Source organism: Rosa chinensis, chromosome 4 (genome assembly GCF_002994745.2).
Source record: "Rosa chinensis cultivar Old Blush chromosome 4, RchiOBHm-V2, whole genome shotgun sequence".
Taxonomy (NCBI): domain Eukaryota; kingdom Viridiplantae; phylum Streptophyta; class Magnoliopsida; order Rosales; family Rosaceae; genus Rosa; species Rosa chinensis.
In genome coordinates this window covers 187,215-214,927 of record NC_037091.1, presented here as the reverse complement: position 1 = coordinate 214,927, position 27,713 = coordinate 187,215, and the positions used below count along the sequence as shown (strand labels likewise).

Below are 27,713 nucleotides of genomic sequence, written 5' to 3'. Positions count from 1 at the left end.
CACTCAAATAGGGTCTACACCTTTTGTAGTAACAAAATCAAAAGCACAATTAAAGTATAGCAACGTGAACATATAAACCAACCAAGAACTATAAACAAATGTGAACATATAATACAACCAAGAACTATGAACAATGACCAACATCCTGCCTGATTCTCACGGGACTCCCACTGCTCAAACACTGGATGTACCAGGAGATTCACTAATGTGGCACCAAACTGGAGATTTAAACTTCCAGGTACCACAAGCAAGCCCACTGCCTGATATACCACGGTGCGAAACCAAGAATAGCAGGTCAATCTGCAATTCAAGCCTGACTAACATAGAGGACTGGGACCAGACCAGCCATTTTCCCATCCCTCCCAGGGCGTTTCTTCTTTACCTGTAAAAAATTTTCAATGCATTAGCACCAAATGTTGCCTCACTTGAAAGGAGTACCAAGTAGAAAACGAGTCAAAATGGTAATTAACAAAATAAATAATTAAATGAAAACTTCATGGAAATTAAGATCCCAGCAAAACTAAACGGATGCAATTCAGGGCGTAGAAACTTTTACTACCCCGGGGTCCAAGTGAACCCCTTTTTGGGACAGAACTTTTGGTTAGGCTGAATATCAATTTCTTTCCTTTCCAATGGATAACCATGCATATACACTGAATACAATACAAGCTTATGTTTCTGAACCTATTTCACATAATCATATTGGCAAACTAATAATAATAAAACATAGAGGGGGAAGGACACATTGATGAAATCTTGCTTTCCAGATATTGGAGCACCGACAAACCACAAATATTGTTTAAACCTATGCACCCTGTACTTACATAAAACCAGCCATCCACTTCGTACTCGATATCAACCTGCTCTCCAGCTGTTAAATTTAACTGCATCGACAGAAAAACATTTTAGCCACCTCCATGTTTGCACTCAAAATGGCCTACTAATTTGACTGAGAAAAGACAGCAATATTTCTTGCATATTGGAAGGCAGAAGGTCATCCAGTAAGCTTTTGTATCATAGGATCACTACAAATATATACGTGCTGACAGGTTAAAAATGAGACACCCTTGGATCATTAAACAATACTTTAAGGCCAGACTGGATCATTAGGAATCCATTACCTCATCATCTCCACCAGCAGTGAAGTCATAAAGTGCTGTTCCATGTTGAGGATTTCCAGAAGAAACGCGTTCGTCATCTTGGGATCCAAAACTCTGGGATCTGGGGGCTAAGGGATTCTCAAACGACTCAAATCTTTGCGTTGCAGCCTTGCAGGTGACGAGTATGGCGGAGGCTCTTCTCTAATCTGATAAAAGTCGGAAGAATCACAATTTTGACAGTCCAGGATACAAAACTAGATATATGAAAGGCAATGAGAACTAACTGGAGATCCTAAACCCTCACTGAATGAGGGACCCCCCATAGATGGATTGCTACATCTGCTTCCTCCAGACCTCTCCTGTTACAAGTAATTAATTAACCAAACATTAAATCCTATATTGCAGATGCTATAATTTATGTCAAGGAAGAGTCCATTAGTAACCAGTAATATTCACCAGTAATATTCAGGGATCAATTAGGCAACAAGTATCCGAACTGTTAATTAACCATTTTCAAGATAGGGTATGCTTAGACAATGTTCCAAAAAGACGAACTTAAAGCTTTGACCCTTACTTATACTCTTTAAACAAAAAATACACATTCATCACACGGGCTACTTTTCTTTTGCTTACAAAACCAGAAGCAAAATTTTTCTCAGATTATTACGTGATACAGTTCTACTTCAAACAAAGGCCATAAGCAAAAGTCCATCCATACATCTTTTGACCTTAAGGGTTCCCCATTTTCTCCCCGGTATGAGCCCCTCTAGAGTCCCAGCCATCAAATCAATTCAAAGGCTGGGCCATTTTAATGCACACATGAAAATAGACTATAGCTCAGAATATAAAGCACGCAGCTCTTGAATCATTCACTCTGATATGCTTTCTTTTGCCTATATGAGCAACTACAATTATAGAGGGCTAGTTGTTAAAGTAGAGTAACACCACCTAAGGACAAATTACTGTATTGAAGTTCTAGAGCCAAAATAATCAAGCCTGGTACTAGAACCTTAGCAAATCCAAAGCATGTGAACAGAAAAATCGGAAGCATGAATACTAGAATGTATAAGAAAAACAGAGCAAGAAAATAATGAATGAATCTCATACCGGCCGTGAACTGAAAAGTGAAGGGTAATTCATTCCCCCAAAATGCGATGATATGGAAGTTTCGACCGAGCCTGTTGATTCAGGTGAAGATGTCCCGGATGACCTCGCGTCTTCTTCCTGCAATTCAATTGATTATAGTTAGTTACAACCCCCTCAGATGCATTGCTACTCCAGCTCTATTGCATACAGTGCAAATTGAAGAATGCTATTTAAAAGCATACCTCCAGTTCTGAAGTCTCTAATAGGGTCTTTGCCCACATATCATCGTAACCAACTGACGGCCTAGAGATGATGTTTTCCTCATCAACATCAGGAGCATCAGTTCCAGCACCGGCTAGAAATTCATTAACCTAACAGGAAGTGGATGTGAAATAATCACACACTCAAGGTGGATCAAGACATTCTGCTGTAAGCTGAAAATGCTATGCAAAGTAAAATATAAAAAGTTGAACAATAGAATCTAAAATTCGCTTTTTATGAACAGACCTTTAATCAATCATCTATGCAAAATATCATTCACAACATTAAATCAAGGAAGCTATTTTCTGAACTTTAAAGTTCGAAACCGTGACGGGGAACAGATACCCTAGGCCTTGTCATACATACCGCCAGCCAGCCGGTGTTGGCGACCAGAACAGGAGGTACCCTCTCAAATCTGCAACACTTAAATATCGAATTGCTAAAGACTAGATGCTCTATTTATTTTAGGTTTTGTGTGTAAACACTTAAATTACCAAACAACAACTGATGCAGGAGACAAGTTTAAAGTATAATAAAAAGACATGGTAGCATCTAATAGAATCGTTTTGTATTTTCTGGAATTAAAGCAATTTAGACATGATTTTCAGGTCTACTTTATTATTTCTTTTGAAAAAGAAACAGCTTTTTATCCACCAACAAAAAGCATCATACAAAGAAGCGGACAAGAAGTTTGCGAAAGAAAGAGAGACAGATTAAGCAACAAAATTAGATGCTCAACTGACACAATAGCATACCATGCAGAGTCCTAAACTACAACAGCCTACCAATAAAGAATAATAGATGAAAGAGGATAATATTTAAACTCCCAATATAAAGGCCCAACGAAATGATTTTCAGGTCTACTTCCTAGCGGCCTTATTCTTTTTGTCCTGGTGTCTTTAGGACACATGATTACTGTCTTAGATTCCTAACTTATGCGAGTTAAATCCATAGCTAGTTTTCCTTTCCATTATCATAACTCTATCCACATTTCGGAGTTGCAACAACTTTGGGGCCTGCCAACAACATTCTTCTGAGCTAGAGTCCGAGAAAATCACTGCAAGCGTATGGCCCACTGAGCCTTCTTTCCCTAGCTTGTAGTCACCCCTCAAATTTTTTGTTTTCATCTGCCGAATGTGACTGAACTTTGACCCACTATTACCAACACAGTGAGATTCCTGGATAGTCAGTGACATGGGCACTACCCCTTTATTCCTCTTCTGGCATTTGGGATGCCTACCATTTGTTGGACCTAAGTGAGTAGATTATAAGGATAACCCATTATGCGCACCTCCTCTGCTTCGAATTTAATCACCCCCTGATAACATGCAAATAAGATACTATCCTCCCATGCGTGCCATGTGTGGCATGCCACCTCTTCCACTCATCTTCAGACTTGCTTCTGGAGCTATCCTACCCCCTACATGCAAGTAGGATTTGTTCTGGATTTCAAAATTTTGACCATCTGTGTACTTCCAAGAAGCATGCATATGAAACCTGAAACCATTTCACACCTTCAGCTGTGGCTGGTCCTAGTCATATGGGGGTCAACCGCGTTTTTTCTTACTTTTTATTTTATCCTTATAGAAACCAGTTGAATATTGGCCACTAAATGGCAATCCTAGAATTAGACTGACCATGTAACTTCAGGTTCAGTTCTGGTTAAGCTTTTTGCCTTGAATTTCAACACAAGTTCATTTACCATACTATTGTCAATGTAAAGGGCAAAGTATAAACAAAGAGTCGAGGTAATTACTTTCTGATGCTCAAGTATATCTAAAGAAACTTATAATAAGATGCTAATAGATCTTTCATATCTGAATTATATAGTATATGTATAGAGACACGAGAGGTAAGATCTAGACAAATGTCTCACTCAGAGTCAAGATTTGATGTATTTGACTATTAATTTGAGAGGTATTATTCTAGGGAGGTGAAATTGGCACCCCTTTTCTACAAAACACACCCCCCTCCATGCACATGTCCATTAGAAAATTACTCTTGGAGGGGGGTTTGGTTTGTTAGAAAGGGGGGTGGCAATTTCAATCCCCTCATTCTATCCTTCAGCTACATAATTTTCAAAAGAAATCAAAAGTTCAGACTACAGGATTATATTAAAATATTTGTTACCCTGCTCATTGCTGGTGCATTATTTCCTAACGGTCCGTCATCACCAAGGTTTGCTGCCCAAGCATTTACAAGGTCATCATCAAGCGCATCAGGCTCTACAGCTGCTGGTTTAGATTCATACATAAGATCAGAAATTCCAGTAGCAACAGCTGGATCACTCAAACCAGTTGATGCACTAATATTGTGCCTAGTGCGATAGATGTCGATAAGTTTTGCACTGTCATAAGATTAAGCAGAGGAATGAACAAAAGAGGATAAGAAATGCAGATATAGAAAAAAGTGAAACCCAAAATGAGAAACCACATGCACTATTCAAACCAAAATAGATTTAACCCGCACTCAACACCTTCTGACAGCTGATCATTTGACAAGGTTAATACTTTATAAAAAGTTTTTCTTTTTTCTTTTTTAAAGAGAAACGAAATTTAGTGAACAAAAAGAATGAAACAAAAAAGAAGGTGGACAAGTAGTCCACAAAAGAGCAGAGCTACAAAACAAATAATATCAGCATCAGGACTAGGAATCACACAAATCACCCTACAAGGACAAGGAAACCGCAGGCTTAACATAATGGACAAAAGGTTCTAGTCTTTGACTGTAGGAAAGTATCGTGTAACATAATTGTAATTACTTTAGGAGATTAAATAGGATTCTTTTTCCTGTATTAATTCCTAGATTGTAGTAATTGTAGTCTTGTAAGCTAAGGCATCTCTTGTATAAACTTCCTTTGTACGTATCAATGAAAATCATCTTCAACCAATATTCTTCTTTTCATGGTATCAGAGCAGGACTAAAATCCTGACTCCATAGCCGCTGCATCTTATCTCTCGTGCAACTAATTTTCTTTTCATTCTGTTGTACTCTATATCTCGTACAACAATCCTTGATCACGTCTCTATGGGAAATCAAAATTTCAAATCATTTTTCATTGATCATTCTGATCATCTGGCCTTGGTGATAGTGTTCAATCAACATTATCAACCAAATCAATTTAATCGGCAAAACGGTTCCTCTTGTTGCAGTCCTCTCTCCAAGCAACAACTTCAACAAGTTTTGGCTTTTTTGAATCGCAAAGTATCTGATGATCCTTCTAGTCCTCAATCACATTCAACTGACATGGCTGTTAGGAGCAACAAGCCCAATCAATCCTATTCTTCAGATCACGTCTACAGCAGTTTTCCTGATGCTCGACCTTTTGATCAAGATAAGCGTCGTGTAGGTTCATTCCGAGGTCGACCACAGTGCTCTAATTCACAAGTCAATGTTGCTGTAACTCAACCAGGTTTATCTAAGATCTCTTCCCGCAACTGGATCATTGACAGCGGGGCAACGGATCACATCTCTTCATCTCCTAAATTATTTTTGCATAAAAGTAAAAATTGTTCATTGCCTCCTGTGTTATTACCTAGCGGAGAGAAGGCTAATATTGTTACAAAAGGATCATTGCCTCTGAATTCTGTGTATTACCTGCGTGATGTATTGTGTGTGCCTACATTCAAAGTTGATTTGTTATCGGTCAGTCGTCTGACAAGGGGCTTGAATTGTTCAGTGACATTTTTCCCATATTGGTGTATTTTGCAGGATCTGGTTTTGAGGAGGACGATTGGTTTGGGTAAGCAACGTGACGGTCTCTACTATTTGATGGCATTAGCGACGGAGAAAACCATGTCCAAACCACATCACTCATCACCGATTCAACTTGCTTGTCACCTCACCATGTCATCTACCAATCTTTGGCATCGTCGTTTGGGCCATGTTTCGTCTCCTCCTCTAGATTATATTGCTAAACATTTTTTAAATATTTCTCTTAATTCTAATCATGCTTGCGATGTTTGTCCATTAGCAAAGCAGAGTCGTCTTTCTTTTGGTACCAGTTCTATCTCATCCGTTAAACCTTTTGATCTTATTCATTGTGATATTTGGGGTCCTTATAAACATTCTTCTCTTTCTGGTGCCCATTATTTTCTTACTATTGTGGATGATTATTCTCGTTTTACTTGGGTTTTCTTAATGCAACATAAACATGAGACTCAATCTTTAGTAAAACAGTTTTTTGCTTTCGCATCTAATCAATTCTCATCTCAGATAAAGAGTTTTCGTAGTGATAATGGGGCTGAGTTCCTTTCTCTTCAAAATTTTTTCAAAGATAATGGAGTTCTTTTCAAACATTCTTGTGTTTATACGCCCCAACAAAATGGGGTAGTGGAACGCAAGCATCGCCATATCCTCCAGGTTGCACGTGCTTTTAAATTTCAGGCTAATCTTCCTTCAAAATTTTGGGGAGAATGTGTACTCACTGCTGTTCATGTTATTAATCGTTTACCCACTCCACTTCTCTCTTTCAAAACACCATTCGAGCGCCTTTATTCTAAACCTCCTTCCTTTCATCACCTTCGTGTTTTTGGTTGTCTAGCTTATGCTACCAATGTTAATGTCACACATAAATTTGCTCCTCGAGCGGTCAAGTCCATCTTCATCGGTTATCCCGTCGGTCAGAAGGCTTATAAGCTCTACGATCTTTCTAGTCACAAAATTTTTACTAGCCGGGATGTTGTTTTTCATGAATATTTTTTTCCATATAATTCTGCTGCTCTAAAGCCCAAAACAGATCACTCTCATCCTCATCCTTTGGCCCAAATAACTGGCCCAACTGACCATCCCACACATGAAACCCAGATCAGTCAATCAGATCCACATCGTCCTTCTCCTGCCTCAGAAACACAACCATTGACCTGTCCCCCGCGATGCATTGCCTCCCTCCCACCCCCCTCCAGTCCCGGACCCCGACGAACAGTTCCGGCGCTGTCTCCGTCCACCGCTGCGCCGCATACCCCTATCCTGGATCCGCTACCCCACACCGGTCACCCTTTAGCCGGTTCGCCTCCACCAATCCGTCTACCCCAATCCGGACCCGACGCCGCTGCGCCGGTAGCGGCAATCTCGGCCTCCCCGCCGCTTTTCCCCAGCCAGGCTTCCCCATCCTCAGCGGCTGCACCGCAAAATCCCGACCCAGATGCTCTAGTTCCAGATGCGGCGCCTGTCGCTGCAGTTCCCACGCCACCCCCGCCCATTCCAGAACCGCCACAGCCAATCCCTGACCCGCAGCCACCTAACCCCCAACAACAGCCTCTTCGTCGCTCTGCTCGGCCAACCATGCCTTCAGTCCGATTACGCGACTTTGTTTGTTTGCAAGTCACATCCAGCTTCCCAAACTCGTTGTCTTCTTCCACTCCAGATTCTGTCAAAGTCAAAGGTACGCGATATCCTCTGTGCAATTATCTTTCATATCATCGCTATGCTCCTTCGCATCGCTCTTTTATTGCTCAGATTAGCCAAGTTCGTGAGCCTCACATTTATGTCGAAGCTGCTTCTCATCCCGAGTGGCAAGAAGCGATGCGTTGCGAATTGCAAGCATTGGAGGACAATCACACATGGACTCTCACTCCTTTACCTACTGGCAAGATACCGATCGGTTGTCGATGGGTTTACAAGATCAAACATCGATCAGATGGTTCTGTTGACCGGTATAAAGCTCGGTTGGTTGCCAAGGGCTTCACTCAAATGGAAGGTATTGATTATCATGACACTTTCTCACCTACTGCTAAGATTATTTCTGTTCGATGCTTATTATCTCTGGCTGCTGCTCAAAATTGGTCCATTCATCAATTAGATGTCAATAATGCCTTTTTGCATGGTGATCTTGATGAGGAAATTTTCATGTCTCCTCCTCCTGGTCTTCGGCGACAGGGGGAGAATTTAGTTTGTCGCCTTCACAAGTCTTTATATGGTTTAAAACAAGCTTCTCGGCAATGGTTTGCAAAATTCTCTAATGCTATTCGATCGGCTGGGTATATTCAGTCAAAGGCAGATTACTCATTATTTACTCGAAAACAGGGAAAATCATTCACTGCTTTATTGATATATGTTGATGACATATTAATCACAGGTAATGATCCCATCACCATTTCTGCTTTAAAGCATTTTCTTAGCAGCCAATTTCGTATCAAGGATCTTGGTGATTTAAAGTATTTCCTTGGCATAGAAGTTTCTCGCTCCAAGAATGGAATCTATATTTCTCAGCGAAAGTATGCATTGGAAATTATTAGTGATGCAGGTTTATTGGGAGCAGCTCCCATTGATACTCCTATGGAGCGTGGTTTGAAATTGTCAAACAAGGGGGATCTGCTTAAGGATGCTTCACGATATAGGAGATTGGTTGGAAGATTGATATATCTCACCATCTCAAGACCTGATATAACGTACTCGGTGCATGTACTGAGCAGGTTTATGCATGAGCCACGCAAATCTCATATGGAAGCAGCTTTGCGAGTCGTTCGCTATCTCAAGAATAGTCCAGGTCAAGATCTATTTTTTTCTTCACAAAGTGATTTCAGACTTCGTGCTTATTGTGATTCAGATTGGGCTGCTTGTCCCATGACTCGAAGATCCACTACGGGCTATTGTGTGTTTTTTGGTTCATCGCTAATTTCTTGGAGGTCAAAGAGACAAAAGACTGTTTCACTCTCTTCAGCTGAGGCAGAATATAGAGCAATGATAGGAGCTTGTTGTGAGTTGATGTGGTTGAGGAGTCTTCTCAAAGATTTAAATATTCTTCATTCAAAGCCTGCTTTGTTGTATTGTGACAATAAGGCAGCTTTGCATATTGCAGCTAATCCTGTTTTTCATGAAAGGACTAGACATATAGAGATGGATTGTCACTATATTAGGGACAAGATTCAAGATGGTTCAGTAGCTACAAAATATGTGAGCTCTTCATATCAATTGGCTGATGTTTTCACAAAGGCTTTGGGAAAGGAAGTTTTCATTCCTTTGATTCGCAAGTTGGGAGCTCGAGACATTCACTCTCCAACTTGAGGGGGAGTGTAGGAAAGTATCGTGTAACATAATTGTAATTACTTTAGGAGATTAAATAGGATTCTTTTTCCTGTATTAATTCCTAGATTGTAGTAATTGTAGTCTTGTAAGCTAAGGCATCTCTTGTATAAACTTCCTTTGTACGTATCAATGAAAATCATCTTCAACCAATATTCTTCTTTTCATTGACAACATTTTTTTAGCCAAAAGTCTTTGACAACCACCAAAACTGAGACCCAAAGGGCTTTGCCAGTATCTTACTCTATCCAAAGACACCCCCCCCCCCCCCCCCCCCCCAATAACCAAAGCACACGCACACGCACACGCAGAAGATGGAATGCAGGACACAGACAAGTAACAAGTTGGAAGGCAACTAAGGAAAGCTTGAACCAAAGTCCTAAAGCCACCTCTTGAGAAAAACATGTTCTTGCATAATAGTGATTTGTAAAAAGAAATTAGTTGTAAGTGGGAATCTATGTGGCTCTGAATCTAAATATCAAGATATTTATCGCGGTTCTTTTAGGTTAATAATAAATAAATATAAAATGGATAACTGTAGCTAAATATCATGAGTATCTACATGTTTGCTACAGTTCTCTTGGGTTAATACTAATTATGAAATGTTCAGTGTGGTTTTGTTGCTAATTGTTGCTAATTTCTCTAAGGGTAATATTTAACACTTTCCACTGTTGATACTTGGTAGTAGTGGCCACATCACCAATATAAAGCTTCTTTGAACTCATTCTTTCAAATACGACCATAAAGAATAACAATGAAAGAAATAAAGCACGTAAATTGAATATGTACCTTATTGGCCCCAAAGGCAGATATTTTGCTCTTGGAACATAACAAAACAGAGAAACAAGATCAAGCAACCTTTCATGGGTTTCATAGAGTTTCTTAAGCTCTTCATCTGTCCATTCCTATGAAGCACGGATACGGCATTTTGGCCTCGTATCCCGTATCGATCCGGGATACGGGTACGATATGGCTTGGATACGCTCAGATATGTGTGGATACGCGGATCCTGTTTTGGATACGGTCTGAATACGTCGTATCCTGTTTTGGACTCCATTCCTTATTAGCATTATCATGGTTGCGCATTTCCCTATTTACCCACAGAACATATTAGTATGAATACTTCAAAAACCTCAATTGAAGAAAGAAACTACTTACTTGATCAAATCATCTTGTGCCCTATACATTTCATCAAGAACCTCTATCATGGGACTGATTAGAACTCCGAGGCCTGTGCCACTAGCTCCCTGGTCTTCTCCATTACTGGGATGCATCTCAGAAAACTGAGACTGCACTCCGCCCTCTGCTATAGTGTGTAAAAATTGATAGATTTGTAGCCTAAAAGGCTCACCAGCTCTTATTGCCATAGTTGTGAGAGCTTGAGCAGCAATGATCCGAACCTGGAGAACAGGAGAACCCAAAAAACCAACAGGTTAAAAATAAAAAATAAAAAACGTAAGAGTGTAACAAATCTAAAGTGAATGAAATATATATTATGCGAACTGATGTGACTATATTTCATCCATCACTTGGATGTATGTCTCTATCCTTGTGGTCATTTTGATGTATTTTCATTTATCTCTATCCAGGGAAGGTTACTGTTTATCTCAGAATATTTCTCATGTTTATCACCTCAGTTTATCTAGGCCATAGGCTTACTGTTTAAGACCTCACTTTATCATTGCTTCTTCACCTGTCCTGTCTCCTCCCCCTCCTATTCCGCTTCTACTCCTGAAATTCTTTTATTAATGCCTAATGATACTGCAGCTTCAATTTTTTTTTTTTTTTTTTTTGCTTTTCTTGAATAGAAACCACACTTTATTGGTAGGATAAAGAGAGAACTCCTGTTGATAATGCATTACACAAAAACAATGTGTGCATGCATGCACCACAGTGCAAGGCTCTGAGCACACAAGCAGTGGGGGAGTTCAATGGTTGATGATTTTTTTTTTTTTAAATATAGGAAACTCATTATTGTTGGAGACTGTAGAACCCCACATTCAGATTCCAAGCCTTGCATAATAATCTATAAATTCTTAGGCATCTCTGCCAATTGGTCTCTAACATGCAATTAGCTATTCGTTCCAACCATGTGCAGGGCTGGACATGCAGTCACGCCGTGGGAGATCTACATACATGTTCTGATACAACCGCACCAATGTGTAGTCGGACCTAAGGGGACAAGTTGGAGAATGTAGAAGCCCACATCAGGAATTCTAAGCCATCCATAATAATATATAAGAACTTGGTCCACTCCACCCATCACCATTTGCTTTTAGGTATGATACACTAATTCTAATAGACAGGACCAGAAACATGGTAGAGGGAACAAAAAGAGATTCAAAGAAAAATCGGTTAACTACCATAACAATGTACCAATGCTTTGGACATATGCACTCAACTAATCATTACAACCCCTTACCCACGATATTCAGACCCATACAGGAGGAGGCAAAACTTTCACTATTGATAGAGGGTAGTAAATTTCAGTTTTTGTCCCCGAAAAAAAAATGACACTGAGGTAGAACCTAATACCTCCCAGCTGCCACTGAATGCACACCTCTGTAGCCTAGTCAATGCACCAGCTAGAGTAGGGTTGCGGGAACTGGCAGCAGCAACCATTTTATCTGTATCTAGCATCATCAATGCGGTACCAGGAGGGGTTGCAGATTCCCAAGCATATTCAGAAGCAGCATAATTTGCATTTTCTCCAAGGAACCATACCTAACAGTACACTTATTCAGAAATCAATAGAGACAGAAATCATGTATGTTATTTAATGAATAAAATCAAAGAGAAGCAAATACAGCATCTGCTGGTCATTAAGATGCTTACTGCTTCTTGTACTAATCTCTGTAAGGCCAGGGCTGCCTTTGGATCAGAAGCAGATACCCTGCCAACTGATGTAAGGCCCAACATTGACCCAGGTTGTGGTGGTGGTAAATCGAGAACTATGGTAACCGCTTCTAATGCAGTGTGTTTCCCATCAGGACCAGCTCCAACAAGACAAGTCTACAATGTAATGAGTCAATAATAGCAATCGATCAGACAAAGACATATACCAGTTGCGATCAACAAATGAACAATGTTTCCATGAGAGTACCGAGGAAATTCTAGATGATGAGAGTACCGAGGAAATTCTGGATGACAGAGACATTTATGAGAAAGAAAAAAAAATTGAAAAAAAAAAAAGAGAAATAAATGATCGACTCTTTGAATGAACGAGCAGGGCATTAAATCTTAAAGTTGAGTGGAAACGACAATGCTGAAGACAAGAAGAAACTGAAAAATGTTGAAGGAATATCAATTTAGTGTGCCTTATCAAACTAGAAGTAGCAATAGGAGAGAAGGTTCTAGATTTCCCAATCCTACACGGATTGGTATTCCTTGTAACATTAGAACTAGTACTTTGTAATCCTTATATATAGGGCTCCTATTCTCAATAATATGATTACAATTCTCTCTACATTCTCTCTCAAAACACGTTATCAGCACTGTCAAACAAAAACCAAAACCTGAAAATCCTCTTCACCACCGCAGCACCTAGCCCGAGCTAGCAAAACCATCACCGCAGCCTACCCCTCGCGCGCCCCTTCGCTGCAGCCTATGCTCCCGTGCGCTTGCAACTTTGTATCGCTGCCCCTGCAGCCCCACAGCAGCCCCTGTTGCCTTGCGCACTGCCCCTGCAGCCTTGCCGCAAGCCTACTGCACCTACAGCCCCGTTTCAGCCATCTGTTACGATCAGGATTGCAAACCATTTGCAATCCTAGCTTAGGATTGAACTGCTTCTGCAATCCTAATCTCGGATTGAAGCAACTTTCGGCCTACATCCCTGCAACCCTTGGCAGCAACCAAAATACCTTGCTGCCATCACCCCCGAGCCATCCAAAGCTGCCTCCATCGATCAACAAATAATCCAAGCTTCCAAAAGTTCAAGAATCACGTGTTCAAGCTCCAAACAAACAAGTAAGTATTTATAATTAAAGCTCCTGCTTTCGTACTTTAAATTCCCCTTCTTTTCTTCGGGGACTTGAAAACCTCCCTTCTTCTACATCCCACCTTTCTTATAACGTGGGTTCGATTTTGAGAAAGCAGAATCGTGGGGATTCACGCTACAAACGAACTAAGAGCGTTCGTAAGACTTCGGACTAAGAGCGTCCGTAAGCATCGATTAAACGACCATATAAACATCATTGTTTCGGTCTAATCCAATCATTCTTGGAAATCGATTTCTTGGTAGCATAGCTCGGAAATCTTATTATCTATTAGTTGTCGTGGGAGTTTTTACTCCGAGACTTATATATTTCTTCTTCTTATTTCAGGATGTCAAGATTTGACTTTCCTATCCCTGACTCAACTGGCTCGGAATATCATAGTTGGGTCACGGATGTTGAGAACCATCTCACTTCAAAAGGGATCCTACCCGTAATTCAGGCACCAAATCCAGATCTCCTATTCGAGCGTACGGCTACGAATAATGCCACCGCCCTTATCTTGATAAGGCGTCACATGGATAAATCACACCGATTAGAGTACATGGCAATCAAGGATGCTAGAAAATTATGGGTTGCGCTAGAAGAGCATTTTGGTAATGTAAAGGATACCCTCCTCCCCGACTTGAAAGTTCAATGGAGCAATCTATGATTCGCCGACTTCAAGTCTGTAGCTGAATATCATTCAGAAGTTCTACGCCTCAAAACCATGTTGGGGTACTGTGGACAATCGGTCACAGAGCAAGAACTAATTGAGAAAACTCTCTCCACCTTCCCCGTCTCAGCTATTTTGCTATCAAAGCAATATCGAACTGAATTCAACACTGGACGGCTCACGAGGTTTCATCAGCTAATTAATGTCATGTCAGTAGCTGAAAAATATGATAATATCCTCGTGAGGAATTATAATTCAAGACCTATCGGAACTAAGAGCGTTCATGAGGCAAATTATAATAATGCACCCTTTGGGTGCAAGGAGCAGAACCCTAAAATTAAGGGACACAACGGACGTTTTGGTCCATATAACCGCCCTACAAAGGAAGGAAACCGCCAAAATGGTGCGGGAGCACGTGGCAACAAAGGCCAACGTGGGAGAGGGGGACACAAGGCCGCCGGCCATAGAGGTGGCGCCATTGTCCAACAAGGACGTCAATCTCGTCCTCATGCACATGATGCATCTAATTCAAGGGAGGAAATCGTAATGATGCATGCCATAGATGTGGATCTATTGAACATTGGTTCAAGCAATGCAATGCAAGCAAACAATTGGCTGCACATTACAAGGCATATAGAGACTTCAGAGAGCATGAAGCCCATTTTGCCGAAGAAGAAGAAGATGGTGATGATGCCAACGTCAATCTCACCATAGCGGACTTCAAATCTGACAAGGAATTGCACAAGGATGCTGCAGATTTTGATTAGTGTAGTCCTTTATATTTCCAAGAATTATGTAATGGCATTTATGCCTTAGTCAATAAATGACATTTTGTATTAATTCTATCTTATGTGGCGCATCGAATTACGTATGATGTCTAGGAAAGTAATTGAGATTAGTGGTATTTAAGAGAGCTTCGCTCTACTGGCATCTCTCTCTACTTCCCTGGTCATATTTGATTAGAGTTACCAAATGGATAGAGTGACTACGATTTGCCTACGACTTTGAGTTTATTTTGGATTAGATTATGGTCACGAAACTTTGATGTAATCATTGGCTATTATTAATAAAGTCTCGATTTATTTTTATTCATGTCTTGGACATATTTTAATTTCGAACTTTATTATTTTTCAGTATGTTCCCCGAAGAGCTAGAATGACTCGTGGATAGTGCAACTACACATACTATCCTTCGAAATAGGCAACTATTTCTATGGATGACACCATCTCGATCTTCCGTGACTACGATGGCTGGATCATCTCAATTGATTCATGGTCGAGGACCAGCCCAATTTATGTTGCCAAATGGCACAATTTTAAATGTCACCGAAGCTCTTTATGCTCCTAGGGCAGGAAGAACCCTATTGAGTTTTAAAGATATAAGAGCCAATGGTTTTCATGCGGAAACGCATTGTGAGAATGGACAAGAGTTCCTTTGCATCACCTCTAATGACTACGGACATAAAAGAGTCTTAGAGAAACTTATGTGTCGATCTAGTGGGTTGTATGCAACCACTATTCCAGTCATTGAATCCAACCATGTCATGAGAGATGATTTATGGGATTCCGACACATATAGGCTTTGGCACAACCGTTTGGGACACCCAGGTCGTGACATGATGATCCGTATATTAAAGACTTCACACAGACATCCCTTTTTCAGACGAAAGGAAGTAAACTTTAAAATTTGGATCAAGGAGGAGTACCTACGCCTCACGGCACCTTCCCCCTTCAAGTCCGGCCACCACAAGCCGGCGCCGCCTTCCCCTTGCTGCCCAAGGGTGGCTTTCACGCCACCTCTGCTCCCCTGACTCAAATTTCTACTTCTACGGTCAATTGTGACTTCATGGCTCAACCAAATCCTCATTGGTTGTTTCTAAAGCCCATCATTCGTTTTGCAAAGCCTGCTCTTTAGCAAAATTAGGATTGAGACCATCCTATGCAAAGGACACCAAAGAAAATATACCATTCTTGCAAAGAATCCAAGGTGATATTTGTGGACCTATTCAACCGCCATGTGGACCATTTGGATATTTTATGGTGTTGGTTGATGCATCGACACGCTGGTCACATGTCATGCTCTTGTCCACAAGGAACGCTGCATTTGCTAAACTCCTAACACAAATAATTAAGCTAAGGGCTCACCACCCTGATCATCCTATTAAGTCTATAAGATTAGACAATGCTGGGGAGTTTACATCAAATTTTTTTGATGATTATTACATGTCCATTGGGATAGAAGTTGAACATCCAGTTCTTCATGTTCACACCCAAAATGGTCTCGCAGAAGCCGCCATTAAACGATTACAAATGGTCGCTAGGGCATTGGTAATGTGCACCAATCTCCCTATTTCTGCTTGGGGCTATGCAATATTGCATGCAACTGTGCTTATTCGTCTGAGGCCCACTGCCACTCAACCCTTCTCTGCGTCCCAGATGGTGACTGGGTATGAGCCTAATGTCTCACACTTACGCATATTTGAGTGTGCAGTTTATGTGCCAATTGCGCCTCCACAGCGCACCAAAATGGGTCCTCAACGACGATTAGGCATTTACGTTGGCTATGATTCTCCAACGATTGTCCGCTATTTAGAACCCTTGACAGGCGATCTCTTTTCCGCTAGATTTGCGGATTGTCACTTCGATGAGACAGTCTTCCCGTCATTAGGGGGAGATAAGAACATCAATGTTCAACAGGAACAACAAGAATTGTCGTGGTCTGTCCCCACTCTGTCTCATCCTGATCCCCGAACCGCACAGTCTGAAATTGAAGTGCGGAGAATTCTCGATCTTCAGAACGTAGCAGAATCGATGTCTGATGCGTTTTCTGATATCGCTAAAGTGACGAGATCACATATACCTACTGCAAACGTGCCTACAAGGATTGATGTCCCTAAAATTAGAGGACATGACGCCACCTCAAGAAGACATGAGTATGGCGCCAACATGACGTTGTGGCTAGGTGTACGGCTCCTGCCAGGAAGCGCAGGAGGCCCATAGGTTCGATGGATTCTCGCCCAGGAAAGAAAGCGAGTTTGGCACAAAATAATCCATTAATCATCGATGTGAATAATCTATCTCATGAGAATATTCTGGATTATGGTTATGTCCAAGAGACATCATTGGGGGACGCTCCAATGTCAGAACCAACTCCAAAGAATAGAAAGATCTCCATAAATTACACTAGTGTACATGAGATGATGGATAGAAATTCTATGGCGATTGATGATGCATTTGCATATCATATTGCAAAAGGAATTATAGAATATGATGATATCGAACCTCGCTCTTCGTTGACATTGCTCAATAGAGCGAGGTTCGATATCATCATATTCTATAATTCCTTTTGCAATATGATATGCAAATGCATCATCAGAATGTCAACGAAGAGCAGATTAGCCTAAATGGAAAGATGCGATCCAGGTTGAATTGGATTCACTAACAAAGAGACAGGTATTTGGGCCTGTAACGCAGACACCCCCAAATGTAAAGCCTGTTGGCCATAAATGGGTCTTTGTTAGAAAGCGTAATGAGAAAAATGAGGTGGTAAGATATAAAGCCCACCTTGTGGCGCAAGGTTTCTCACAACGCCCTGGAATCGACTACGAGGAGACATATTCTCCCGTAATGATGTTATAACGTTCCGCTATCTTGTCAGTTTGGTAGTTTCCGAAAAACTTGACATGCAGCTCATGGATGTGGTTACAGCATATCTCTATGGGGATCTAGATTCAAAGATATATATGAAGGTTCCAGATGGACTTCAATTACCCAAATCAAGTGGCTCTAAACCACGGAGCGCGTTTTCAATAAGATTAAAACGCTCACTATATGGATTAAAACAATCCGGACGGATGTGGTATAACCGTCTAAGTGACTACTTGATTGGGAAGAGATATATTAACAATGAAATATGCCCATGCGTGTTCATTAAGAGAACAAGTTCTGGATTTGCAATCGTAGCAGTCTATGTCGATGACATGAACCTAATTGGGACTCTAGATGAGTTGAAGGAAACTGCTAAATACTTGAAATCCGAATTTGAGATGAAAGATCTTGGGAAAACACGGTTTTGTCTCGGTTTAGAACTCGAGCACCGTAGTGATGGGATTTTGATCCATCAGTCTGCATATACTCAGAAAATTCTAAGGCGCTTTCATGAAGATAAAGCAAAGCTTGTGAGTACTCCCATGATTGGTCGTAGTCTTGAGCTAGGAAAAGATCCGTTTCGTCCAAAGGATGAGGACGAAGAACCATTAGAGGCTGAAGTGTCCTATTTGAGTGCAATAGGCGCATTATTGTACTTAGCTCAATGTACAAGACCAGACATCTCATTCGCAGTGAACTTGTTAGCTCGACATAGCTCTGCGCCAACACGCCTCCATTGGATTGGTGTAAAGACAATCTTTCGATACCTAAGAGGTACGATTGATATGGGCCTATTTTATCCCTACAGAGAGAAGAGGAATGACGGAAGAATGGGATCGGACCCCATTAGGTATAGAGCCGTCGTCCATAACATGACCGTCGACCATGTAGTCACCGCTAGTGCCGCCGCCGCCCATGGTGGCCAGGCTCACCCTATTCTCCTCCATCAAAACGACAACAATGTTTTGATGGGTTTTGCTGATGCAGGGTACCTCTCTAACCCTCACAAATGTCTCTCCCAAACGGGTTATGTCTTTACCATGGGAAGCACTGCGATATCTTGGAGGTCTACAAAACAGACCCTTGTTGCTACTTCCTCGAATCATGCAGAGATTATTGCTCTACATGAAGCCGTTCGTGAATGTATATGGCTAAGGTCTGTAATTATACATATTCAAGGAAGTTGTGGTTTGAAGTCTACCACAGATGAACCTACATGCATTTATGAGGATAATGCAGCTTGTATTGAAAAAATGAAGTTAGGTTTCATCAAGGGCGACAACACCAAGCATATATCGCCTAAGTTCTTTTATAATCAGCAACAACAATCACTTCTAAAGATTGAAGTGAATCAAATCCGATCAGAGGATAATGTAGCGGACTTATTCACTAAGTCGTTACCTAAATCCACCTTCGAGAAACATGTGAAGAGCATCGGATTAAGAAAGTTATCCAAACTCCCACGATTGTAGCAATCAGGGGGAGATATCGATATCAGGGGGAGTTATGATGTCTACATGTTCGATCTCGAAGAGTGAAGGACGTGTTGTGCTCTTTTTGTCCTTCGACCAGGATTATTTTTGTCCCACAGGGTTTTTGTTTCCTGGCAAGGTTTTTAACGAGGCAACAGATAAAGCATCACCACAAAGTTTGAACGGCACAAAGGGGAGTGTTGAAGGAATATCGATTTAGTGTGCCTTATCAAACTAGGAGTAGCAATAGGAGAGAAGGTTCTAGATTTCCCAATCCTACACAGATTGGTATTCCTTGTAACATTAGAACTAGTACTTTGTAATCCCTATATATAGGGCTCCTATTCTCAATAATATGATTACAATTCTCTCTACATTCTCTCTGGAATCTATTTTACTTAAACAAAAAAGAGAAAAGGAAGACAAGTTATGTGATGAACTAACCAAAAAGTGAAAATTACTATACCGTATGTTTAAAACTAATCCTTCTACATGGAAAGACAATTATTCACACATATGAACCCTTATCTCAAGTCTCAACCCACAGGTCCACAACTCAGACCCACGCAAAAAGGTTTTAATTCAATGATCTTTCTCTATGCAAAAATGGCTTAGCATTACAAGTTTTGAAAACATGAGCCATTTGCAGTGTTTTTCAGTTGGGTAATTTCACCATTGAACTTGAAATGACACCAAAGCATTGAGGTTAACAAATGAAAAAATCTCAAGGTTTCAGCTCCATTTTACGTTATTGGACCCAGTTATTGATAAGTATACTTTGGATGCTATCTGCGAACGACAACTTCTGTAAACTATGAACCACTGACAAAGTAAGATCTACTGGATCCTAGCTCATCCAAGTGTGGCAAGGCACCATATCATCCTGTTTGCCTCAAAATCGTCTCGGCCGAATGAGGGCCGAGGGACTTGTGGTTGAATTGTCCTTCTGAAATTGCACGGGAGTGCCAACTCGCGGCCGAATGGCCAAGCGAGGTTTATGATTTGAATGGTGTGTGATCCGACTTCTTTCAAATGATTGTAGGCCGAGGAAGGAACCCTCTCGGCCGCTAGGTTCTGATGCCTCTGTTGCAAGGACTTCGGTTATGCATCAATCCTGACCGGGATCTTCTATCACGTTCACTTCTTGGGTAAACTCAAAGGTTCGGGTGACAAGCGAGAGATATATTGGGTGAAGGTATATTTTCATGAGCAAGTTTTTTTTCCATTAGAAGTTTTGTCTGTTTTACTTAGTTTTTTTTTTTTTTTTTTGGGCTACAGCTGTTACTGTTTCTTGATTAGATTTGTTATTTACTTTCATACAATTGACTCACGTAGGATGTGTTTGGACCTAAATCTAGCCACTCCTATGTAAAGCCATCTGGAAACTCGGCCTAAGGGACGTCGGGTCATGCATCCGAGTTGAAGGTGTTGTCTAACCCAGGAAATGATTTTTGGAATCATAGAACTGTGAAGAGTGCGTCGTTCGGCCGCCTGGCCGAGATTTGAGACTTTGGTTTGGGTGACCTATAATTAGAAAATGGGCCACTCAACCAAGTTATTAGACTATCCAAATGAGAAATGGGTGGATTCACAAACAGGCCTAGAAGAGGACTAGGAATGTTCGGCCAAACACAAGCAATAAGTTCGGCCGAGAGGTCATTCAAGGAAGGAATCCTTACAAGGAAAGAGTTCGAATCAATTATGGATTTCGATTGCAAAGATTTCAGATATCAGCCATGTCAGGGTTTTATGAGACGAATCAATCTTAGAACGAAGGAGAATCCTACTCAATTTCCACGTCTCGGAGGACAAGTTAGCTAGGGTTTCTGATTTGTATATATAGAACATTGTAACTCATTGTAAAAGGTCCTGCACCACACAAACAAATCAATATACAACTTTTACTCACAAACTTTTCTCTTGCTATTTCATAGGTACTTTACCTTCGATCCAACTTTCATAACTTGTTTTTATTTCTAGTTTCTTAGCTTCAATTCAGTACATTCAAGCACTTTACTTTCTTGTTCTTTATTTTATATGTACTTTACTTTTCGCACTTAGGAGTAGTTCGTAATATAGAATTATCATCCATTGATCTATTTCGGCCAGTCCGGATTGGATTGATGCGATTCGCCGTTCACACATATATCATCTCACAACGTTTTGACAACCAAGTCCACTTCACCTTCGTCTTCACTGTGATTTGCGAGTACCTTCACCCAATAGATCTCTCGCTTGTCACCCGAACCTTTGAGTTTACCCAAGAAGTGAACGTGATAGAAGATCCCGGTCAGGATTGACGCATAACCGAAGTCCTTGCAACAGAAGCATCAGAATCTAACGGCCGAGAGGGTTCCTTCCTTGGCCTACAATCATTTGAAAGAAGTCAGATCACACACCATTCAAATCATAAACCTCGCTTGGCCATTCGGCAGCAAGCTGGCACGCCCGCGCAATTTCAGAAGGACAATTCAACCACAAGTCCCTCGGCCCTCATTCGTCCCGGATGATTTTGAGGCAAACATTTTTTATAGCTGAGACGGATGCTAGCAAGACTACCGGGTGTGCCAAAAGATATTTGCCTCAAAATCGTCTCGGCCGAATGAGGGCCGAGGGACTTGTGATTGAATTGTCCTTCTGAAATTGGCAGGCGTGCCAACTCGCGGCCGAATGGCCAAGCGAGGTTTATGATTTGAATGGTGTGTGATCTGACTTCTTTCAAATGATTGTAGGCCGAGGAAGGAACCCTCTCGGCCGTTAGGTTCTGATGCCTCTGTTGCAAGGACTTCGGTTATGCGTCAATCCTGACCGGGATCTTCTATCACGTTCACTTCTTGGGTAAACTCAAAGGTTCGGGTGACAAGCGAGAGATCTATTGGGTGAAGGTACTCGCAAATCACGGTGAAGACGAAGGTGAAGTGGACTCGGTTGTCAAAACGTTGTGAGATGATATGTGTGTGAACGGCGAATCGCATCAATCCAATCCGGACTGGCCAAAATAGATCAATGGATGATAATTCTATATTACGAATTACTCCTAAGTGTGAAAAGTAAAGTACATATAAAATAAAGAACAAGAAAGTAAAGTGCTTGAATGTAAAGTACTGAATTGAAGCTAAGAAACTAGAAATAAAAACAAGTTATGAAAGTTGGATCGAAGGTAAAGTACCTATGAAATAGCAAGAGAAAAGTTTGTGAGTAAAAGTTGTATATTGATTTGTTTGTGTGGTGCAGGACCTTTTACAATGAGTTACAATGTTCTATATATACAAATCAGAAACCCTAGCTAACTTGTCCTCCAAGACGTGGAAATTGAGTAGGATTCTCCTTCCTTCTAAGATTGATTCATCTCATAAAACCCTGACCTGGCTGATATCTGAAATCTTCGCAATCGAAATCCATAATTGATTCGAACTCTTTCCTTGTAAGGATTCCTTCCTTGAATGACCTCTCGGCCGAACTTATCGCTTGTGTTTGGCCGAACATTCCTAGTCCACTTCTAGGCTTGTTTGTGAATCCACCCATTTCTCATTTGGATAGTCTAATAGCTTGGCTGAGTGGCCCATTTTCTAATTATAGGTCACCCAACCCAAAGTCTCAAATCTCGGCCAGGCGGCCGAACGACGCACTCTTCACAGTTCTATGATTCCAAAAATCATTTCCTGGGTTAGACAACACCTTCAACTCGGATGCATGACCCGACGTCCCTTAGGCCGAGTTTCCAGATGGCTTTACATAGGAGTGGCTAGATTTAGGTCCAAACACATCCTAAGTGAGTCAATTGTATGAAAGTAAATAACAAATCTAATCAAGAAACAGTAACAGCTGTAGCCCCAAAAAAAATAAACTAAGTAAAACAGACAAAACTTCGAATGGAAAAAAAACTTGCTCATGAAAATAAAAATTCAACTTGAAGACAAACATATGATGGACTTGTAATCACTAAGAAGTGCCTGAGGTGATGATTGAAGGAAAAAGAAATACCTTCCACAGTAGTTGTAGTACATCAGCATCGATCTTCCCGGGGGCTTTAGTTGCAAAGATCCTTGCAATTTCAAGAAGAGTGACGACCATATCTAGAGTTGCCTAATCAAACAAATTTAAATTTCTTTTAAATTGATAAGATGTAAAAGAAGTTGTAACTACTCATGAAATAAGATAACTATAGGTTATTTTTGGACAAAAGACGTGGATGCACACTAACGAAGAGTTTATTAGTAGAGAGTTAGTAATAGAGTTGGCTTAGAATCCTTGTGCACCATCGATTTCTTGCACTAATAGAAAGATCAGTTACACATGGCGATGCTGATCTCCCCTCCTCCTTCCAAAGACTAGTGCTTCACTACTTCTATACTCATTTATGTGATGGGCGTATTTGATTCAGTCCCTTAATGGAGCAATACTGATGTTTGCACCCATGTGCGCGCAGAACACATGCATATATGTGAATTCACTTGTTATAATTTTAAATAGTAAAACCAAATGCCACAATCTAATGTACTTTATCTCTTTTACTCCCTTGACAAGAATCTAATTTCAAAATTTAAAGCAGGACAATAGAATTCTCAAATTTACAATAAAAACATCAGAAATGGCAGCCAGCTTTGACTTTAGACAAAGTTACAGTAGGAGAAATCCTCAGACATGTTCTTGGTACTAACCAATGTGATTTTGATAATGCAAGCTAAAAGTCAAAAATTGACATGAGATTGTGCTAGACCACCTTTCCCATCTCAGTGTCCTGTTTTGTAGACTAACCATACTAAATCATCTTTCTACAAAATGCTCTACTGCTGCTGCGGGTTTCATTATGAGAGACCATAATGGTAATCCTTGTACTGCGGCTGCCAAAAATGTGGGAAGGACTTCTATTATTATTACTGAAGCTTTGGCCCTTACAGATGGTCTTCATAGTGCTCTATACGAAGGTTTTCAAAACATTGTTGTTGAAGGTGACTGACTCCAAGTTTATTATTGATAGTGACTCCAAGTTTATTATTGATAGTGTTTGGCTCCAAAACCAATTGGCTTGCAAACCGTTTCTTTTGAGCGAGTGATTGCGCAGGCGTGCCAGCACCGCAGGGTGCAGTCGTTGGGGTAGTCTCTTGACCTGACTTCTTCTTCAAGCGCTATGGACGAGGAGAGCACCAACCTCGTCACAGGGTTCTTCTCTTGCCTTTCGGAAAAGGACTTCTGCCTTACTGATAAGGACTTTGGGTGTGATCTCTTCGCGTTCACCGTATCGATACTTAGTGTTGTAGACTAAGCAGAGCAATCACTGGGAAGTTGTGAGAAAGCACGGGTTTTGCTAAAGCGTGACTTTAGCTTCGCTGGGTTGCGAAGGCGTTACCCTTGCTTCGCTGGTTGTATCGATGGCAGCAGTACTGGCAGTCGGCTCGCGAGGAGACTAGGACTGGCGCGTGGTCACCAGGTTTCAACGAGGTTGAAGGTTTGCTTCGGGGAGGCTTTGTAATCGCTGGGATTAGTTGAGTTGAGAGCTGTCCTTGATTTCACCGCTTAACCCTGTATTTATACCCTAGGGTTTCGACTGCTCCTTGCCTCAGAAGGATTTTTAATTGAAGTTTCCTGTTTAGTCTCTACTACTCGATTTCAATAAGGTTTCGTCTCCTTATGAAACACGGAATGGGCGAAGCTATAACCCAAACCCGAGTGGTTTTATTTTTGGGCCGCAGGTATCGGCCCGCTGGCTCGAACCCACTAAAGGATTCTGCCAAAATTGCTTTTGGGCTCAAACATTGCCCCCCAAGCCGCGAAATCAGGCCCGCTGGGGTGTAACTGATTGAAGGGGACTTAGAAAGACGTGCCGGTCGCTTGAAACGATGCCATTAATGAAGGTCGCGTCCTTTCGTTTGTGAAACGCTTTCTGTGGCATCGTTTCCCTCACAAAATCCTTTATTTAAACTCACAGCTGCAACCTTGTCACATCAGAAACCCTTCCAGTCTCTTAAACCCAGAAAAACCCATTTCTGCCAACATCTTCTCTGCAAACAACCCAGAAATGGCTCCCCCTAAGAAAATCATCATCGATCAGGAAGAAGAATTAAATGAAAAGGCTGCTCGGACTTGGGGCACCAGCATCGGTGCCCGCATTCATCTTGAAACCTCTATTCATCGACCCCTACTCCTTCGTTTTCCCGACCATCACACCGGGTTGGGCCCAGCACCGCAAGGCGTTATTCCGGACGATGCTATCGCTCTATACGGCCTTCCTATTCGCCGGCCCATTCCAGTCCTCCGACGGACTCCTAGAGACTTTAGCGGTTGGGGTGCTCAGAACCATCGAGCCATGATAGGGAATTGGCCATCCTCCATTAGTACACCGGAGATTTCCTGGTATCGCGAGACGCGGGCACGAGATCTAGCTCGCTGGGACACGGCAGGTATCACCCACACTATTGACTTGTGTTTCCATCTTCCTCGCGGTGGTAATCGCTCGCCGCTCGCTGCTTTCCTCTGTTTTTGGAATACCGCCACCAACACATTTGACTTTAGATTTGGTCAAATGAGCATCACTCTGTTGGATATCCTCGCCATCACTGGCCTGCCCATCGATGGAGAGCCTTATGTGCACGGCCAATTCGACTCTGTCAACTTCACCTCGACCATGGCCCAGCACGGTCGCAGCGCTCACAGTGGCTCCTACCCGCGATGGTTGGCGTATTACAGCCGGGAACACAACGCGACCGGTGGAATTGCTTTTCTTGAGTATTGGCTGTGTAAGTTCATATTCTGCACCTCTTCCTATAAGCCCACTGGCACCTGGACCTTCTTAGCGACGGCCTTCTACAACGGCAGCAATGTCGGGCTCGGACAACCGGTACTAGGAGCCCTCTACCGCATGCTATACCAAACGACGATGCATCCATTTGAGACCAACATATCCGGCCCTTTCTGGATTTTGGATTTTTGGATCCAGACTTACTTTCAATTCTTCCGCCGCGAAGATATCCCGCTACTTCCACCGGCCGATCAACTCTTAGGTCGATGGTTCTGCCGCGAGGACAAGTACTCATCTCCCCCTTATTCTGAGTGTTTTTCTTATCTGTACTTGCTAGATGAGATGTCGTACTGTGACATAATTCTGGGCAGAGGATTCCCATCTTTGCTCGAATAAGGTTTTCTTCCTGGCGATCCTCACTATTCCAACCGCGCTCGCCTGGCTTTTTGCCGCGCGATCTCCTGTTCAGATATCAGGATCGCCGCCGAAGAACTCAGCTACGAGCTTTATGCTCCTAATCACTTTGCCCGTCAGTTCGGCCTTGTCCAATTGGTACCAGTCCCTCTATACGACGCCTGGAACTACAACACCTCTTGGCTCAGATTCGGGCCCCCCTCAGGGCCCCCGCTGGCACAGAGCATGCTCGCGCTAGTCGATCTCCCTGATTGGGCCCAGGCCATCGACGCTGTAGACGGAACTGAAGAAGGATATGAGATTTGGTGGGCAGAAGTCTCCGTCAATTGCTGGACCCAACCAGACGACGAACTCTTTGCAACTCTCTTTGGCGAGCTAAGGAATCCTTATCCTGTCGATGTTGAAATGCTCGCTCGCTTCTCTGAAGACACTACTAGGCCCCGGCCTCTTCAAGTGGTCCGACCAGCGAGAGTTCCTCGCTCGGCCCAGGCTGGCATCGTAATTCGCGAACCTCCGCCGGAGGTAAGTATCATAACTTTACCCTCTGCAAGCTCCTTCATTGTTCACCCCTTTTACTCATACTTCTTTGTACTAGGGGAGTACGCCGCGCCCTGGCCGCCGTACAACCAGTGCTTCCCCGGCCGCCGGACAATCTGGAAAACAGAAAGCAGTGCTCGCTGAACCTGCAGCCGAAGATTCTTCTTCCTCTGATGACGACGATCCACAAACCGTAAGAAATCCTTTGTCCTCAGGATCATGTTCTGTGGGTTAAGTCCTAACTTCTTGATTTTGACAGGTCGCAGCTGCTCTAGCTCGCAAGCGCAGTCGCTCGGACCCTCGCACTGATCCCTGGGCAGAAGATGAACCACCGGCTGATCGATTGGTAAGAAGCAAGAAGCTCATACTAAGAATTATCCACACCTTCTCCCAAACTTCCATAACCTTTTCCTTCGCAGGTTCGTCACCGGCCATCTGGACCCGCTGGGGAGGGCTCTTCAGCTGCTAGTCAAGGAACAACTGCTTTACAAGCGCCGGCGCCCGTGGGCCCTGAAAACCTTCCACCTTCTATCAGCACCGTTGGCGATTCGGCCTCAATTCCTGTGCAGATCATAGAGGACAGTTCACCCGAGCCAGAAGAGAATGCACCCCTGCCAGATGCACCGCCCGAGGAGCCGATCGCTGTACAACCCTCGGCAGACGTATCGCTCAATCTTGATCCCGCCGCGGCAGTTGAAGAACCTGCAACAATACCAACTACAGACGAGCCTCCAGTTGCACAGGTAACCCCCATTCCAAAATCCATGCCTCATCTCTTGATTGACTC

At 42.2% G+C, this 27,713-nt stretch overlaps 1 protein-coding gene across 3 annotated transcripts; it reads right to left on the bottom strand.

Annotated features, from left to right (window-relative positions):
* On the bottom strand, positions 1-23,318 carry LOC112197116. Of its 3 annotated transcripts, XM_040517788.1 has the most exons (13): positions 23,221-23,318; positions 12,306-12,482; positions 12,006-12,194; positions 10,629-10,870; positions 10,530-10,560; positions 10,260-10,375; positions 4,578-4,794; positions 2,429-2,557; positions 2,208-2,324; positions 1,385-1,459; positions 1,122-1,306; positions 825-884; positions 1-382 (listed from the first exon to the last, which is right to left on the bottom strand). In XM_040517788.1, exons 1-11 carry the CDS (start codon positions 23,308-23,310, stop codon positions 1,229-1,231), a joined length of 1,461 nt encoding a protein of 486 aa, XP_040373722.1. In that variant the 5' UTR covers positions 23,311-23,318; the 3' UTR covers positions 1-382; positions 825-884; positions 1,122-1,228. The 3 variants fall into 3 exon arrangements, with proteins under 3 accessions (XP_040373722.1, XP_040373723.1, XP_040373724.1); XM_040517789.1 differs by lacking the exon at positions 825-884; XM_040517790.1 differs by lacking the exons at positions 1-382; positions 825-884 and adding an exon at positions 1,007-1,025.
* Positions 23,319-27,713: the final 4,395 nt, after the last annotated feature.